Source organism: Tenrec ecaudatus, chromosome 7, assembly GCF_050624435.1.
Source record: "Tenrec ecaudatus isolate mTenEca1 chromosome 7, mTenEca1.hap1, whole genome shotgun sequence".
Lineage (NCBI taxonomy): Eukaryota > Metazoa > Chordata > Mammalia > Afrosoricida > Tenrecidae > Tenrec > Tenrec ecaudatus.
In genome coordinates this window covers 149,055,101-149,075,093 of record NC_134536.1, presented here as the reverse complement: position 1 = coordinate 149,075,093, position 19,993 = coordinate 149,055,101, and the positions used below count along the sequence as shown (strand labels likewise).

The following is a 19,993-nucleotide window of genomic DNA, read 5'->3' as shown; positions in this document are numbered from 1 at the left end:
ACGTAACGCTGCACCTGCTAATTGTGTCTGCAATGTCCGTCTAGACTTTCCCCTTGCTCTTATGCCCACTCCTTAACTAGAGACTCAGAGATGATCTCCATGAGAGGATGTCTTTCTTCCCCATGGTGCCTCCCCAGCTCACTCTGCTCTTGTAAGTCCATGGCATCACAGTCAGTTATTGGTAATGGGAGCTGCCATCGAATTGGCCAGACTCATGGCCCACATGCTGCCCTATCTTGTGTTGCCTCGATGATCAGTTGGAAATTGTGCTCCATGGGGTTCTCACTGGATGAGTTTTGGAAGATGATCACCGGGCTATTGTTTCTAGTCTGTCTGTGTGGAAGCTCTGCGGGAACCAGTTTAGCATCGAAGCAATAGACAATCCTCAATAGACAGAGTGGTGGTGAAACGCAGGCTTCCAACGTGGAAGGCAAGAATTCCACCACCGAGCCACACTGTGCCACACTCTGTATAGCCAGCCGCTCAGCTATTGCCAGGGCAGGGACTGTCCATGCTTGTAGGCTTGTCAACTCAATTCATTTCAATTGATCTCAAATCAGGCCGTGTCCTGAGGAGCCTCCTGGGAACTCAAGCAGTGTCATTCCCACTTCAGAATGCCAACCATGGGGAAGCCTTGTGTGGAAGGAGCCCACTCACTTGTCAGGGATGATAGCTTTTATTTGCAGGAAGCATTATTCAGCTGGGACCCCAAATGCATTTCTGCCCAGGTTCCTGGCGAGTTCTGCTGGCCCACCTGTTTGGACACAGCCCCAGTCCTCTCTGACCAGCCCCAAGGGACACTCATTTTTGAATGTTGCCCCATGATGGAGGTGGATGCAGATATGGCATGTGTTGCACCCATCACATCACAGGGTTCGTGGGCTTCCTTCACGCAGCCCTTTGTCTCCTGGCCTCCGACACAATGATCATGAGGCAAGAAGCGAGCCAAACAGAGGAGTCACCTAGTCCACATGGGACTTGCAGGCAGCAACTCACAGTCAATTCCTGCTGACTGACTAGTCCCCCCCAGAAACAAAGCACAAGGGCTGTTATTCAGCAGCCCAGAAGCCCTACATGCACAGCCATCCCTGCAGGGCATTGACAGTGACCTAGGTGAGGGAGGAGCGAGCTGAGGAGGCCTGTGCTGTCTTTCATGTCACAAATGGCAAAAGGGAGCAGAAAAATGGCCGTCTCTCCAGAAACTGCAAGTCCTGGGTGCTTCTCGGAACGACAGTAGCTGGAGGGTGCAGGGTGGCACTGGAGCTGGAAGAGCCATGGGAGAGGTCTTGCAAGAGCCTCAGTGCGCTTCCCTCCTCCTGCTGCGCCTGGAAAACAAAGGAGAGAGTGATCTCCTGAGAGCCTTCAGGACCTCTGGGGCAGTTTCCTACTGTGTTTCCTACTGTGAAGTATATGTGGCTGGGCAGAGGCCACAGAGCTGAGGGCCCATCTTATGATAAGCATTTCCCTTTGAGTTGATTCCACCTCAAGGCAACCCCCATGTATGTTGGAGCACGATGCTCCAGTGTTTTCTATGGCTTATTCCCTCCCTCCCCCACCCCCCTGCCCCAGCAGATCTCCAGGCTTCCTTCCAAGGTCTTACAATAAAGGACTCTTGAGAATCCGAAGTTTCTTACTGTACAAGACTCAGAGAACTCATTCTCACTTCTTCCCTGCATCCTACAGAGAAAGAAGTGGCAATGTGTGGGATGGGTTCAAAGTGTATAGATGGATCTATTCTGTGTCTCCCAAAGGGAAGGACGTTCTCCTTAGCAGGATTCAGTCAACCTGCCATGCTTTGGATGAGAATCCGTCATAAAAGGAAGTGCAAACATTTAGACATGCTCCACGAAAACGGGAGAGACCGCAAAGACCAGGCTTCCTCTGGAAAGAATTGGAGGGATCTGCTTTCTAATTGAATTACTTTCCCAATATGCTCAGTGGCCCACTCTTGATGGTGTCTAATGCATGCCAGGCCCCCAGCCAGGCAACGTGGCTCCCAGAGTGAGTATGATGCTGTGGTTACTTTCATGCAACACAGAGAAAGGTGGGGGAGGAGAGTGCCCCCTGCAGCCATGATGGCACCGATGGAATGAAGCACTACCCTAGAGCGTTCTTGGAATAAAGACACCTGGCCTAACCTGTAGCCTAACCCTTCCTAATGACACGACCCTTTAATATAGTGACCCCCCCACCATAAAATTACTTTTCCTGCTACTTCATAACTGTAATTTTACTACTGTTATGAATTGGGCGACCCCGTAAAAGGGTGGTCCGACCCCCAAAGGGGTCACGAGACACAGGTTGAGAACCACTGCTGTGGATACTTGGAAGTCTGAGAATCCTTCCGCAGGGGGAATGATGATATGATCCCATATACATAAATCCCCCAAGAGTTCACCAAAAAACTTCTAGAGCAAATAGCGCAATTTAGTAGAGCAAATTCAAACAAACAAAAAATCAGTTCTCACCAATCATGAGAAAGCTGAAAGGGAAATAGAGAAATAATTTATTTTAAAACATCATCTAGGAGAATATCTAGGAATAAATCTAAGTGGGCATGGGAAGGACTCATAACAATGAAAACTATAAAGCACTTCTGAAATAGATGAAAGAAGACTTAAATACATGGAAAGAAGTTTAATATTGCTAAACTACTACTCAAAGCAATCAGGAGATTCAGTGCGATCCAGATAAAAATTCCAACAACTTTTTTTTTTTTCCAACAACTTTCTTTACAGAAATAGAAAAACCAATCCCCGACTTAGTATGGAATGGCAAGAGGCTCCAAATAGTTAATGCTATGTTGAAAGGGAAGAAAATAGGACTCATACTTCCAGATTTGAAAGCATACTATTCATCTCCAATCATCAAACCAGACTGGTACAAGTCTAAGAGACTCACAGACCATTGGAATAGAGATGGCAGTACACCCCCACTGCTCTCTCTCTCTCTCTCTCTCTCACACACACACACACACACCTACGAGCAACTGAACTTTGACAATGGTGCTGTACCACCACACGGGGGGAAAGAAGAGTCTTTTCAATAAACAGTGCTGGTAAAATTAGATTTCCACATGCAGAAACATTATTTAAGATCCATGCCTTACACCACACTCAAAAACAAATTCAAAATGGATTAACGACCTAACTGTTCAAACTAAAACCATAATAGTCTTAAAAGAACAAGCAGGGGCAATGCTGCCAGGTCTTCTTTCCAATTATGGATTATCTAATATAAGAAAAACACAACAGAATAAGACAAAACAAGACCTATAAAAATGAAAAACTTTTGTTCTCTAAAAGACTTCACACGTACACACACACAGAAGAAAAGGCAAGCCTCCAACTGGGAGAATATCTTCAGAACCATATATCTCACCATTTAATAATCTATATAACTTTGACAATGAGAAAAAAATAACCCAAACTATGGGCAAAAAACTTGAATAGGTATTTCTCCAAATAGCACACTCAGCAGGCTACCAGTCACATGCAAGGATACTCAGGTGAAATAGCTCTCAGAGAACTACGAATCAAAAAGTGTGACTAGGTCATCTTCACTAAGATAAAAACAAAACAACACCCCTTTCCAAAATGTTAATGAGGGTGTGGGGAGACTGGAACCCTTGTCCACTGATGGTAGGAATGCCGAATGTTGCATTCATTATAGAAAACAGTGTGCTAGTGTTAACAATCTAGAGATAGAACTGCCAGCATTTCCCTGGCTAGGTATAGACTCACAGGAATTGAAAGGAGAGACTTATATACCATTGTTATTATATTACTCATATTAAGGATTTGGTTACATGGTTAATTAATGTGACTGCTATCAATAAATTACATACCTGGAAAACTGGCAAAGTATGTGATAGATACAGCAGCACAACTACTTATGTACAACCAAATACTTCATGGTATTTAGTTCTTTGCTTTGGAAGTTATGAGACATCCTTGTTAATTGACCTAATACGATATTTTTTCTCTAATATAATGTTTAATGCGTCTGTTCTACCTCCTAGTTCATTGCGTAGTGTCTCAGGCTTTGAAAGCTTGCAAGAGGCCATCCATGGTACAACAAACGGTCTTTATTTACCAGGAGCAGCAGAGGAGTAAGGATTTGAGAATAGAATGAAAAAATGGACTCCATAAATAATTGCCCCCTTTGTCATGCGACCAGAAGAACTAGATGGTGTCCAGTCATCATTACTGAATCTCTTGATCAAAGATTTTATAGAAGAATCGTGATCAAGAGTGGGACATTTCAAATCTCATGATCTTACCCCTTCAGATGTCAAATTCAAGGAACACTTAATATGAAACTCAGAAGGCTTTCCGAAGTCATGGAAGCTTGGATTAAACCTGAAACGATTGCCCTGAGATCATCTTAAAAAAAAAAAAAGTTTATTGGGGGCTCGTACAATTGAGATAGCCTTAAAATCCCAAATCTTCTGAAGTCTTCTTAAAACCGAGCAATCTTTTAACTTACTGGTAAAAAAGATCCATCTTGAGCCTTATTTTACAAATTATCTATATGTGATTCAATAGACAGACAACAGCGAGTGAATTTATGTTCACAAGGAGGAAACAAATCAGAACCGAAGAATAAAAACGGTTGCCCAACTCAAAACTGTCATCCATGTCACTAAATAGTACAGGTAGAAACTGTTGCATTCTGGTGTATTTTGCTGTTTATATTCTCAACAAATACCAAGTAAATAAAAATAGTTATGTAGATAAATATGGTACCGCTTTTACTAAATAATAAACACCCCCAATAATGGAATAAACCTGTAGCATTTGCACAGTACTCCTTGAGCTGCTTCACCAGGAAGAGCACACTATTCATTCTGTGCTTTCTTACCTGAAAGGCATGTGCTCAATCTAATCCTGAGAAAACAGCACACAAAAGCCAATCAGGAGGCATTCTGAAAAACAACCAGCCTGTACTTTTCAGGTCAGTGTCATGAAACATTGAGAAACTGTTTCTGAGAAAAGAAATTTAAAAAGTTGGGGCGACTAAGCGACTATATCCAGGGCTGGCTCCTGGATAAGGGGAGGGGGGGGGGGGAAGCTTGTAAGAAACAGGACAGCTAGGAGCATTTGACCACACAGCCTCTAGGTTAGGAAACAGTGTGCCAACATTAAAGTTCCTGTGAATCGTAAGAGAATGTGTTTGCTTTGAGGAAATAAACATGGATATATTTAGGGATAGGGGATGATGCTTAAAATTTACTCTCAAATAGGTCATACACAAATACATAGATATATTAAAGTAAAATAGTATTATGACTAGATATATTAGAGTAAGATATAGATATATTAGAGTAAGTAAAATAGTGTTATGACTAGGGTTCCAGTTTATGCATACATGGGTTGAGTCCAAACAAAACATGTTTAAACATGCCTCCGCAATACTGGATGGTTGGAGACAAGTTCTCTCGGCAGTGCAGTTTTAGACTCATTAAGAAGCCTAAGGAAAAAAATGTCTAGGCAAAACAGTTGTTTCGAGGTGACCTGCTGGGCCAGTTAAATTCAAGTTACGAGAGGTCAGCCTAGAAAGTTATGTGTGTTGGACAGGGTTCTCTAGAGAGCCGGCACAATAAACTATCACATTATGGCAATTAGTTTTTGAGATGCCAAAGGAGTAACCTTGATGTTTTATTGAAGGGCACTGGTGATGGCAGGGGCTGATTATGACTTCGTTTAAGAAACCTGCATCAGTGAGAAAAAGGCCAGGAATGTTCTACCAGTGGATTTTATTCCATGATGACAATTCAACTGCGCATTCCTCAAGGGCTGTTCTATGAGAATTTCATTTGGGAAATTTTACCCCATCCACCCAGCAGCTGTCATCTTACACCTTTGGATGTCTTTTCACTTCTGAAACTCAAAGAACATTTAAAAGCAACACAACTTGAGTCCCTTGAGGATGTCGAAACGGCCATTTTATTGTGGTATAAATCCGAAGAGTACAGATTTCTTCAGAGAAGGGTTACAGAGATGGAAATGCCAGCTTCTGAAGTGTGTAGACCTAGAGGGAGGCTGTGTCGAGAAACAATAGCTTCATACTTTGATATTTTTGTTTCATAAAAGTTTTGATGCATTTGTAACAATCGTTTATTTACCCTTACCTATGTGTTTATGTGTAAATATGTGCAATTATGTCGACTTCCTGCTTGTTCCTAGTAGGGCTAGGAAGAGAGCAGGTCTGAGAATTAGGCCAAGGCCATTATCTGAAAGCTTGGCTTTGGAGACTCCTGACTGGTTAAAGCAAGAGTTTCAGTGTCTAGAAGCCCACTTGCATTGATCCTAGCAGCAGTCTGTGACCGGTGTGCTTGGAGGACCCTAGAATGGAAGCTGGGGACCTGGGTCAGAAATTGTTAGTGATTGAGGCAATAGCCACTAGTTCATGGTGATGACTGGCAGCTGTTGAGGGTTGTTCAATATTCCACGGATCATGGTGATATCTACTAGTAGAGGATGGGTACCAGGGATGGACATGGGTTGTGCTGAAGTTCAGGGGAAGGATGGAGGGGCACATCTCAAAGGGGACTTTCCAGAGGGCAGTGATAGAAAGTGATGTAGGAAAGGAGCACTTTACATGCTGGGTCTCTGGCACCTTTGGGACATGGGGTGCAGGCAGCCTTGGGGGTTTGGCTGGAGGGTCTGGCATTCCTAGGAGAGGTCCAGGGGCTGGAGCAGGGCTGGTGGGGAGGAAACCTTGGATTCTGAGCACTTTACATGCTGGGCCTCTGGCACCTTTGGGACATGGGGTGCAGACATTGGTCCAAATTCTGGTTGTTGTTTTTTTTTTTTTTTTTTTTTGATTAGCTGGGTGACCTTGGGCAAGATACTTCAACTTTCTTCACTTATAAACAGTGACATCAGAACTTATTTCCAACAGGACTGGTTGCTTTGATCACGAGTCAGTATGAGCACAAATAAAATGGGTAGTGCCTGGATCTGCAAAAGTGCTCCGCGAAGAGGAGCGCACCTGTTTCTTTTCTATTTAAGCACATCCGTTTCAGTGAGCTTCTCAGGCATGGAACAATGGGGGCGGCAGGCCAAGGTAAAGACTTACGCCATGCAGCTAGCCATGTTTCCCCAGCACAAGGGTGCCATCAGCGGCACAGACTGCCCCTCCTTGTGTTTCAGGTGGAATCCCTCTCTCCCCAGTAAGGTTTATAGTATGGCTCTGGGAGCACCAGTGGTGCTCATTAAAATACAAGTTCCTGGGCTCCACCCACAACTACCCCATCAGCATCTCATAAGCACCGCCCAGAACTCTGCCCTCAATCGCACAGGCAAAGAACGTTTTTGAAGGTTGTCTTCTAACAAGAAATAATTACTGAAGGAGGAGCACTCTGGAAGAACACTAAGGGCGATTATCGACATTCTTTACCTGAAGTGATCATCTGGTTTCTTTCGTTCACATAATTCAACAAATTGTTTAGCATTTTATTGGCCAGGCAATGCCCCTCATCTTACACAGGCAGGTTTGCTTTAGGGGAAATATATATCCATTTCACTCAGATATATGAAAATCTTAGAAAAAAATACCTATGTAAGTTGAGATGATTATTACTGTTTGTTACGTTAGCCCCAAGGATTTCTGATGAGAGATGCGATTGCTCTCTCTCAATACACGTGGCAAATTCCCCCCTCGCCCACCCCTTCAGATTATCTGTTAGCAGAACTTTAGGACAAAGTCAAGAGGGAAGCTGATTTGTTTTCCAGAAACTGCGCAAAGGAATAGTTGTGCTGTGGGAAGAAGGGTTGGCCCTGGGGCCAGGTGGAGTGACATGCAGGAGCCCAGAGGCGCCTGCGTTGGGCAGAAAGTTAGACCCGATGATTCTTCAGAGTCTTTCCAACTCTGTCGTATGAAGTTCTGTTAAGGGGGTTGGGGGGAGGGGGGGAAGAAAGGGCCACATCTTTCAGGCAGAATTGCTGAGTTCTGAGGGAAAAAAGGTTGCTGTTGATGGGTTTTTGGTTGGTCGACCAGTTAACAGTTGTTGTAACAATACAATAAAACACTCAACATAAGTGATGGGTGTATAGATTCATTAGTAACTCTAAGTATTAACTCTATGTTACAGATGAAGAAACTGGCTGAGAAATGCTAGGTAGCTTGACCAAGGTTACCCAGCCATTGCATGTGGTCATCTTGAAGCAAATGAGGGATTCTTTCAGCAGCTAGTTAACTATTTCACTACAGTCATGGCAAGGCAGTGAGAGTATTTTATTCATCCAGGGGAAACACTTGAGGAGGGACGTACGTCTGGGCTATATGCAGGCTGGTTGCCTGCGTTTCTTCCTGGGGCAGACAAGATGCACCCCAAGAACACATTCTGAGTGTGGTCAGCTAAGCTCTCCCAGGACCGAGAGAGGAGGTCTCACAGCATAAAGTTTTCTGACACAAAGCCATTAGAGTAACAAAAAGTTAAGATCACTTCATTGTAATCCATAGCAGGATTGTACACTCTAATTTGATGGTTAGTATTTTGGGGGTGAAGCAGAGGCATGTGGAGGCTGGCTGGAGCTGGAAGTTAAATTCCAGAGAGCTAGCACACCCTTGTTTTCATGGTGCCAATGCTGCTATACTATCCACAGAGCAGAGGGCAGCAACTCACACCCACACAGACATGCATTCAAGGAGTTTGGGGACTAACTGGTGTGCAGTGGCTGAGCATGTGGCTACTAAATGAAAAGGTGGTGGTTTGAATCTACCAGCCACTCCTGGGAGAGGTGTGGCAGTCTGCTTCTGTAAAGACCATGGCTCTGGAAACCCTAACGATTGTTCTTCTCTGCCCAATGGGGTTGCTGAGTTAGAACCAACTCAAAGGCAATGTGTAATTTGGCTTGGGGTTTGGACAGATACTGGTGACGTTTTAAAAATCCTTTTCTATCATCTGGAGAATTTTTGCTGAGAATATTACTGAGTTAAAGTTATAGAATGAAAAAATAAACCAGGAAACAAATGAAAAGAAACTCATTAATGATTTTAAAAAGTTCCTCATGACACAGCCAGTCTCCCGACTATATACTTGGGCTTGAACTTCCATAAACCGTTTCCCCTTTCGTCTTTTCCTCCTGATGTTTTTGTGTGCCTGCTGTAGTCTACTGCATTGTTCAACACGGGGTGTCATATGGTTAGGCCTTAAGGAGAAAACACTTCAGGTTAAGAGTCACTCATAATTTAAGAATTGGCTTTTCTTTTTTTTTTTTTATTGTTTAACTTTTATTTCATAATCATAAACTTAACTCTGCTTTCCAGCTGGACTCAGGGGGAATAAGGAAAGTAGGAATAAGAATTGGCTTTTCATGTTGAAGTTACAGTGGTGATCACCCTACAATTTTACTTCTGAATTGATTTCAGATATGCCTCACTGGAAGTCCTGTGGGCTTGGTTGCGTTTTAGTTTCGGTAAAGGCTTCCTAGTCAAAATGCAGTCTTAGTTGTCTACCTACCATTCTTTACTCAATAGTCAGTCACAGAAGTTTGGAAGCTCCCCATGAGAGAGAACTGCAGCACTTGTGAATCCACAGCAATTCAAACAATTTGACCTTGGTTTTCAGTGATCAGGGGTCAACCTGGAGAACCCCTAGGGGGCAGTAGCAGTCTAAACACACATGGAAGGCTCTGGAAATACAAGCCTGTGATTTGAATCTCCGCTCGGCCATGTTTTGTATCATCCTAGGCACTGTGTTGGTGTAGCGGGTTGTATTAGGTTGCTAACCACAAGGTTGGCAGTTTGAAACTACGACCTGCTTCGTGGAAGATGAGGCTTTCTAGTTCCATAAAGATTGGCAGTCGCAGATATCTACAGGGGAAGTTCTACTCCGTCTTAAAGGGCTGCTGAGTTGGAATCGACTCAATGGCATTGTTTGGTTGCGATCATGAAATAATTCATATCCATTAAGCACCTAGCCTGTGCCAGGTGGTGTGTTACAGCCAGGTGACATGGTGACTGAAACATACAAAAGTCTAGCTGTTGTGAAGCTTCCAATTCAGGTGGGCACAGGGGCAGAAAGGGTCGTTTCTGACTGTGGTAAGGGCATGGAGATAAACTTGGTAGTGGGGTGGCACACATTTCTACATGGGTCCTGGTGCCAACTGGGTCCTGGACGGTTCAAAGAACAGCACCGTAAGATGTGGGGCTGGCACTCTGGAGAAGGAAGTGCAGCAGAGGCCCTAATGCTGAAACAAGAGGCTGCAAGCTAAGGGTACAGAGAGGTGGCCGGGTGGGTGAAGGGAAGCACGGGAGTTAAATGCAAGGCCCAAGGGTATGAGGCAGGTGAGGGCAGACCCTGTAGGACCCCTGGGAAGTCTTGAAATTCATCTGTGTGAATAGACGTCACCCTAAATCACAACTGATTTCTGCTCACAATGAATCACATGGCTGTTGTATAGACAGGGGTGCTGAGGCACACAGCTGAGGTGAATCCAGAGCCTGGCACGAACCAAGCAATTATTATGTGCGTTCACTACTTTCAAAACAATCAGCATATGAGGGGCTCAACACTAACGGAAAGGTGGAAATAACAGATAATAGAGCTTCTTCATAAACTGGTTGAAGACCCCTCTTACAGGGAGTTTATGCTCCTTTATGGGTGTAGCAGTTACAATCTTCTGTCTACTTGAATTAAAGGGTGGAGTCTATCTAGCCTGTCAATCAGGTCATAGCCAATGATGACTCTGTGTGGGCTGGCCTTCTCCTGAGGATTCTGGGAACTCCTGTCTTCCTCCCTGGAGACAGGACACACTCACACTCTCTGCCTTCCCTTTCCTGCTGTTGAGACCCTCAAAGAGCTGGGGGAGCCACATGGAGACCCAAGACAGTGCTGAGATGTTTCCACCGCCACTGGATCCATAACTTTTCACCCACTGATCTGGATCTTCCTGCATTCAGCATCATTGTATGTATTGCATGAATCTAAAAAGGAATTTATGAACTAGTATAGGACACGTGGGCTAATATCGGCCTTATGGACTTGATCTTGACTGTTTTCTCAATATATAATTGCTTTTATATAAAGCTCTTTCTTATACCCATGTGTCTGAATTTGTTTCTCTCATCAACCCAGACTAACACAATGGGAAAAATACTTTTTAGGTGGTTTCGATTAACAGTAAGACCTGTGAAAGCTAGAACCCGTGAAGTGGACACCCGTCAGAAAAGGAAAATGTAAATTTCTCCCACCAAACAAAGGGCAATGAAAAAATAAGGCAGTCTGACCGAGCATCTGTGCTCACAGCTACAATAATGTAATTCAATTTTCTTTCAATAAGCACAGGTACGATACATTCAAGTTTTTAAAACTGGTTCATTCTTCTTGGGCTGCAGAAAAACTGTTCTACACCCACTGTGATTAGCATACTCATTCTAGGAGTCTTGGGTAAATTTAACATTTCCATTTATTTCTTCCATTATAAAATATAAGCACATTACAATGTGAATAGGGGAAAAACCCCAAACCCACCACCCTAACACATAAACTTCTTCAGCATTTGGTACCTTTTAGCCTTCAGATGAAGCTGAAATTTATTTAACACTGAGTCTCAAACACCGTAGAGAAAAAGTGAAAAATCCTCTTTTTACTACAGTATTTTCTGATTCTTCAAAGCATTGTTTCTTCTTTTCAGTGGAAAAAAAGTGAAAAGCATTACAATCATGCAAATTAAATCTCAAAGTCTGCACAGCCTCTAACCAAAACAAACAAAACAATTTTGAATTCCACTTTCAGGTTTAAGAAAGAAACCCTAGCCATTACTGATTATCTATTCAAGACCAAAGAAGTTAAATCAAAGACCCATCTCTGCCTACTTGAAACCATCAGATGATGCAGCCTCCACAATCCCGGGAGCTCTCAACAAAGGGGTGGGAGTGGCATGGATGGGTCTTACGACCATCATTTATTAAGTAAACTAGCTAATGGCCAGACACATGAAAGTTGTCTTCAATCATCCTTATTTTAAGACACTACTTGGTAATTTAAAATGTCTAGATTTTTAGATGCAGAACGTATTTCCACCTCTTCCCAATTTCTATGGAAAACTTAAAAAAAACAAACGATTGGGCTCTTTCACTTCATAGTTTAGATTCACGTTATGACCTAGCAGTCATGTGGGGCTAGCACTTAAGGAATATTTCTGTTCACACATGAATGCTTAAGTCAGGCATCCGTAAGTAAAAAGCTGTATCTGACCGCACAGCCATTCTCCTGGATCAGTTTAATCACAACAGGAGAACACTGCTCATTCATAGTTGGATTCCCAAACTGGAAAATGGGGCTTCTGGATGCCTGTCGAGGACTGTTTCTCAAAGTCACACAAAAACTTTATGACTTCATCACCTCAACTTGCATTCAAGAGTCAACTCCAGGACAGCTCAGTAACATGGTCAGTCACCTATAAATTCTCACGCTGCAGCGAAAAAAAGAAGCTTGGCCACAAAGGACTTTGAATGGAATGCATGGTCAGAAATTGCATCTCCAGGGTCTGAGCATGAAAATCCACACTGCGATACAAATCTCTCTGCAGCGAATTATGAAACTGAAAATATTTTGAACCAGAACTAATCACCTCCAATAGCACTGTTTCACTTTGAGGAATTCTGATTGTCAACAGTTCTGCAAATTGTCAGATTTGACATGCACACTCATTTTATTCACAGCAGAGCTACCATCAGAACCAACCCAAACACCAAACTGCCTGCTATCAAGTCAATGCTGACTTAATGTGACCCCCTGCGGGTTTTTGAAACTGTAACTGTTTACGGGAGTAGAAAGCCAGTCTTTCTCCCGCAGAGCTGCTGGTGCTTTGGAACTGCCAACCATTTAGATAGCAGCCCAACCTGTCACTACTACACCATCAGGGCTCCTAAGTAGTTGTATGCAGAGCACTGTCCTTGGACAGTGGCAAAAATGGGGGGCATATTAATCACAAACAAGTGAGATCAGGGAGCTTCATGGATAGAAGCTCGTAGGTGTTGAGTACGGGGTTACTATAATGAAAACGAATCACCGGCAGTCATTTCCTCAGCAGCGGAGCTCTCCAGCAGTCCTGGAGGGAGGAACAAGTCAGATGTGTGCGGGGTTGTGTAAAGAATTCTGAGCAGGGCCAGAGAGAGGGTGGGATTCAGATGGGTGTCAAAGCTCAGTGCCTGTGGCCTGGAAACCAAGATGAAGGTGGCTCTGAGTTAGGAGCTCCTGAAAGATCGGCTGAAGTGAAGGACATTGAAGCGACCCCAAGCAGGGGAAGATGAGGGAGCCATTGCACAGGAGATGTTTTCACCAAGGAAAACCAAGCAAACAGAGGACTGCAGCTAGAGGCAATGGGATTCCACAGACTCACCGCCCCCCCCCCCCCCAATACAGAAGCAAATAAAGCAGGGAGATGGAGGACCAGGGGCAGAGGTGCCGGTCCGGACACAGAAGTCTCTCAAGAGACAGAACCTGGCCACAAAAGGAGTGATGCTCTAGGCTCCCTGGGGCAGGCGGCACAGTCCAGTTCCACTGTGTGGCAGGGCACAGCCCTCTCAACATGAGCCCAATCGAACAGGCTTGTCTTGGACACCAAATCCATTAGGCCACTGTAGTGACAGTGGGCATCAGACTGATGCTGCCTGAAATCAGAGTGCTTCCAGGCAGGGCCTTTGCTGTAAAACAGCTCTGATTTTTTTCAGATGGAATTCAAGGAAGAAAAAAAATCTCTGTCATTTGGAGTCATCTTGCAGCCACCGGTTATGTATAGACTGCCTACCATCTCCGTACAAGCAGAGTACAGCCTGCTGTCATGCTTACTTCTCACTGAGTGGAGGCTATACACTGCAGACCACACTGAAAAAAAACTCAAAAGCACCAGCAACTCTAGTAAGAAACACTCAGTAGGCTGAAGGAAAGGGAACCCTGGGAAGGTTATTAAATCAACTCCCATGGCTACCTTCACACGCTGGTCCTACCTCATTTCCAAGCACAGTGCGGACCAGCCGCGGGGATTTCCCAAACTATAACTCTTTATAGGGGTAGAAAGTCTTGTCTTTCTCCCATGGAGCAGCTGGTGGTTTCAAACTGCTGACCTTGTGGTTAGGAGCCCAATGTATAACCACTACCACCTGAGTCAAATGGACTAAATGGCAGACTTAAAAAAATCTCATTGTTAAATCTAGTAGCTATTGTGCACGCCCACTTTAAGTTTCATTCTTTAGGTATTTTTTTGGGGGGGAGGGCGTGGGGGCGAGCAGAGAACACCAGTTAGCTTATATATCCAGTGTTCAACTCTTCCACAATGGAATCTAAAAAGGGGTCACACACACTCCCTCCTTTCATGTGTCACAGGATGATACTCCACACCATTTATCATTAACCACTGTGTGTAGATCGGCAACATTCAGAGCGCTTCACAAATTCTAACTCCTAACAACGAAGCAGGTCCCCTGAATGGAAGCACCACTGTTATTAACTTGCATCCAATTAAGTGACCTAGAATTTGAATCTAGGTGGTCTGAGCCTTTGTGGCATAGTGGGTTATGCTTTGGGATGCTAACCGAAAGGTAAGCAGTTTGAAACCACCTGCTACTCTGAGCAAGAAAGGCAAACTTTCTGTTCCTATCATGAGTTATAGCCTTGGAAACTCACAGGGGCAGTTCTTCCCTGTCCTGCACACTAAGAGTTGGAATCAACTCAGTAGCAATGAGTTTGGTTTTCTGGTTTTGGGGTCTGACCCCAGAACTCATTCTATCCCTTAGTTGTTTCCTTTTGCTGTGTTAGGGGTGGGGAGCACCCAGCTGGCAGACTGGGTTGAGAAATCACCGATACCAGGAAGAGAAGTTCCAGTCATGACATTAGGGGAATGTAATCAATGTTTGACCAGCATGGCCCTCAAACGGTGTTATACATATCTAAACAGCAACTGTGCTGTATAAGCAGCTGGATTTGAAAATAATCAGTAAGATTTAACTAAGTGTGTGTAAGACAGCACAGTTGGTCTGCTGTCAGTCTGTAGAAAAACAGAAAATGGAGACTAGCTGCCTCCCAACGGTCTCTGTAATTAGTACCGAGACATCTCTGTAATTTCTAGGCTCATTGAATTACACTGTTCAACCTCACAGACTTACACTGGAAGCACAGAAAGTCACTGAAACTGAGTTAGCCCCAGGACTATTTCTGGACCACATCAACCACATGGAATAATGATGCCAAATGAAAATCATCCTGTGTTCTTCCTTTCAAAACAGTGACAGTTTTCTGCATGTACATATACACTTAGCTGGGGATAAAAGGCAGAGAAGAGTTCACGGGCTAGAGGGAGGGAGGGAGGAAGGTCAACAAAGTAACAGACAGTCAGTTACTACGATATGTTGGGCCAGTGTGGGGACAAAGGAGGCATAGTCTAATCATCTAATAACAGCGATAGGAACCATTTGCTAGATACACAGGATTTTTTTCAGGTCTCCTTACATTGGAGAGAAATCTGTATTTGAGTGGCTGACTTCTCAAGACCAGATAGTAGAGTTAACCTGTACTCAGTTCTACCACCGACTGGTTATACTGTATTTCATCTCGTAACACCAAAATGAACTGTTCTCAACTTCTTACTACTTCAGAACCCAATCAATCAGCCTATCAAATCTGTCTTGAAGAAAGTGTTTTTAAAGACTCATGTCATTGATAGAGAGAGGTCTTGTGGTTAAAAGAAATCATCGTATAAAAAAAATGAAGCGTCAAATTTTAAATATATACACCATAAGTATTAACAACCAAGTTATAATAGCTCAAAAAACTTTTGGAGGGGTAGAACGTTCTGGGGTTAATTGTTACCTCTTTGCATTTGTGCAGTACAGCACATGTGTAATATAGTCACAACTGAGGTGATTTGAATGGAGCCCTGGGACCACTGTCTGGTAAGCACTGGGCTGTTAACTACAAAGGCTGCAGTTCAAAGCTACTAGCTGTTCTGCTGAAGAAAAATGAGGTTGTCTGCTTCTATCACGATGTACAGCCTCAGACATCATGTACAGGGTTTTTATGGGTCTGAATCCATTAGAATTTGGTTTTGGTTAAGAACGTTTTTGAACTTGGTTGCTTAACTAGAAACAAAACCAAAAACAAAAAAACGATTGAGTCTATTCCAACTCACATCGACCCTATAAGGCAGGGAAGAGCTGCCCTTGTGGGTTTCTGAGACTGTAACTCTTTACAGGAGTAGGAAGCCCCATCTTTTTCTTTTTGGATGCTTGCCTTTTGGAAAATCAATCTTAAATGCTAAGTTTTAGAAAATTTCCATCTTAAACACAGTGCTAGGGAAAGAACGTGCGAGTTCTAGAATCTGCTCAGAATCCAAAATAAATCTGTAACCTTGAGCAAGCTTCTTCCACCATGGAGCTTTGGTGTTTCTAGCTATGAAAGGACACGGTCCTCTTCCTTCAATGGGTAGCTGTGAAGGCTCAGAGATAATGAATGCAAAGGTCCATCAGAGAACACACGGCCCACAGGAAATACATGAGCTCCCTTCCCACTGTTTTAAGAGTACTTAAATGGCACGCAAACCGAAGAGCCAATTCTGAAATAGCTCTGAAATCTAAAGAAGAGCCCACTTTAGAGGATACAAACTACTGTAGAAGCCCACGCTTTCGTTTAAATGGAAAAGATGAAAACATTACACAAATATTAATAAGGTTCATTATAGGTCCTCAAGAAGTTATTTCAAGGGTTCCCAGTGCTTTAGTTCCCCCATCTTTTAAGGTTGATGTTTTAAGACAGGCACTCGCCACTTTATTGTGCCTCAAGGTACTGAAGCTTTAAAACAAAACAAAAACCTGAAGGCCTTGGAGTACCTTGTTGGGAAGCAAGCCAAGTAAGTGGTGCCATTTCCAACACCATGTGCTTGTTTTTGTGTCTATCAGTCTGGTAATTCTCAGAATATTTAGAACTTTTTCACAATGCTATCGCACACTCAATAGGCTATATATAGTATAGTGTAAATGTAACTTCTATATGTACTGGAAAACCAAAAGTGGTATGACTGGCTTTATTGTAGTAACCTGGAAGCAAACCTGCAGTATCTTCAAGGCATGCTTTCACCAGCTTAGCAAAACCTAATACTCCACTTGCACTGGTAAAAGAGGTCTTGCTTACAGAGTAGATTGCTTGGCACTAAACCAGAGAGCAGCTCAAAGGCAGTGGGATTTTATTTAATAGAACTAGAGCTATAGTTGGTGCCACTAAAAACCGTGGTGAATTATTTCATTATTCAAATGCAATGACCAAGAAAAGTTCCCTTCATACAAAGGGCCTGTAGATCACTATACTACAGGAGATGAGTGCTGAAGACCCGTGGTACCATTTTGCCCACCTAGTGCATGTCCAAAATAACATGAGCCATTAAACCAAAGCTTCAATGCCACTTTGCCATCTTTCCTTTTCCTGAGAGCCAAAATTCCATTTTTAGTTTGATTCACTAAGAACATATCTTTTAGGGAAGTACTTTTAAATGTTTTATTTTCCCCTAAAGTTTAAATTTGCCTTTTTCTCCTAATCAGCTACTATATTCTGATCTCTACTTAAGAAATCTCACTAAAAGCCAAGTCAAGGTTTCTTGCCATCTGATTTCTACTTTTCTTTACCTTTCTAAAGTTGATGTTCCATTTCCCCCACCGTCTCCTCAGACAACACTTGAGAGGGAAGTCTTAAAAGCCACTGACAGCAAACAGCAAGACAGACCACAGTGAATGATGAAGCTATACCATAAAGATGGAGTCAAGTCTTATGAGGACACTATGTTCGCATAGCTGAGAGACAGGTGTGATATACAGATCCTTAAATTCATCTTACAGATTAGGGAGCCAAGTTGTTCAAAAGGTAAATTTTGAAACCATAGTTAGTGTAGCAAAATGAATATATCAAAACAAAACAAAAATTCATCCATGTATTTACATTTTCAAAAGACATTAAAAATATAGGCTACTTATAAGTGTGCTTGAACAAACCATGTGTGGAATTGAATTCCAATCATATGGAGTTAGCTTCTGCTAAATACAATATTAATGCTAGACCCCTGACATCTGGATTTTAAGCACTTTCAACTATTCCCCTTCTAAACTTGAGGGGGAAAAAACAAATAGCAAGCAAGATAATGAATTAACTCTATGTTTCTGGGGCATTACTCTGGGCCTCAGAGGGGAAAGGCTGATATTGAAAGGTACAGGGGGAAGGCTGGGCATCAGTCACTGAGTGTGGCTTTGTCATTGCCCACTTGCTACCTGGTAGCCAACAGAACACCTTAGAAGCCATTTACATTTGGAAACTATACTTCTTTGCATTATTATGTTCTAATAAATTCACCAATTTGGTTATCTACAAAAATATTTTAGAATATATTCTTCGACAAAGTGGAGGGTCTCTTATAATACATTAAATAACAAATCATGCAATGTCTTAACACTCATAAGCTTTTCCAAAACGAACTACTGATCATACAACCTAATTAAAAACTCAAACGTGTTGTATTGCTGGTATAGAAGCTTATAGGCCAGGAATGTCCATATTGGTAATGTATCTTAGCCTGTTCCTTGCTAAGTGATTAAGGACTACAGAATAACTTCTGTTTTCATTGGTTCTGGCTCAGATAGGTGGGGGATTATACTGAGAATAAAGACATGTCAGAAATTAAACAAACAATAATATTTCCTTTTGAAGATGTATTTGAGAGAATATGGCTTAAAGACAAAAGGAAAAGCCTCTTATGCGTCCTTACCATTTTACTTGACCCTTTGTTTATAGGGAAACTCATGAGTCCACCTTTATTTTTGCTCTGACAATTATAAGTGTTCACATTTTTAGCATTTTTCAGACTATCCAAAAAAGTTCCACGCCACAATCAAAATCACCAATTGGTTGACAAGTTTAAAAAATCAGTCATTTTCTTTAGATTAGAATTAGACTATTCTTTAGGTCTGTAACTTGACTTTCTGCTTAGTCTTCAGACCAATGTAAATTTTTTTTAAAGTAGGTTTTTATTAAAGAGAAAGAGAGGTCTCTTAAAACAACACAAATACTGAATTGATCTAGAAACCATTGCAGACCTCTCCTCTTGCTCAGAAACAGAACGACGACAGACAGCCCAAGGCAGGTGGTATAGATACTACTTTCCTGTTTGCTAAAAAGAAGGGTTGAGTAGAGTTTTAAAGATATCAAAGTCAGCGGAATTTCCACATTTCACAATTTTGTTCTAAAGGTCCCCAAATTCCTTCAGTTCATTTGAGGAGTTTTATGAATGTGCGTATTGTAATAAACAGAAGCAAAATACCGAAACAATTCTATTGCTAAAAAGCAGCTACTCCTGTTTATACCTTTAGAATACTACATAAGACAGGAAGAATGAAAACAAAATGCCAGTTTGTGCCATCAATGGGGATTTGAATTATTCTACAGAAGAAAGAAATGATTTCCTCTAGAACAGGTGAAAGCATGCCATCTCTAATCCGGCTGAGCAAAGAGCGACTGCGTTGGGAGGGAAGGGAATATCCGAAACGATCAGTACGAGGAGACAACAGCGGGACACGTAGTATTCTAAAAGCATGCTTCAGGTAGTTCAACAATGTTTCTGGTAATACCGACTGCTCACACACATACACACGCACACACATAAATTTTAATGGTTTAAAAAAAAACCAAATTTGTTACTTTAGAAAAACGAATGCAGTGCACTTTCAGCAATTTTCTCGCCACAGACTCTGACTGCGCAATCCACACATAAGTAGTAGGTGCCGTCTATGGTGATATGGCTTCTCTGCATTAATTTCCATCAGGCCGAAAAACATTAGGGCAGGTTAAGTAAAGACTGAATTGTTGCACAAAGGAACATTTACTCATCAGATCCCACTGATCTCTTCTGTGCCCGTTTCCTGGGCAACCTTCGTGGTGAAGCTTTATCTGGAAGAAAAGAGAAAGTTTTACGCTTTCCTGACTATTTAGTAAGCATTTCCTTCAGCT

The 19,993-nt window shown here is 42.6% G+C and overlaps 1 protein-coding gene across 2 annotated transcripts in view; it reads right to left on the bottom strand.

Moving 5' to 3' along the window:
* Positions 1-657: 657 nt before the first annotated feature.
* Positions 658-19,993, bottom strand: part of SSR1 (signal sequence receptor subunit 1) — a 36,968-nt gene continuing 17,632 nt past the window's right edge. The window contains exons 8-9 of one of the 2 annotated variants that reach the window (XM_075555239.1): positions 19,870-19,933; positions 658-1,325 (exon numbers count right to left, since the gene is read on the bottom strand). In XM_075555239.1, coding sequence (XP_075411354.1) covers positions 1,298-1,325; positions 19,870-19,933 — 92 coding nt within the window. In that variant the 3' untranslated portion in view covers positions 658-1,297. Of the gene's footprint in view, positions 1,326-19,632; positions 19,934-19,993 lie in introns of those variants that run through there. The other variant, XM_075555240.1, reaches the window with a different exon arrangement.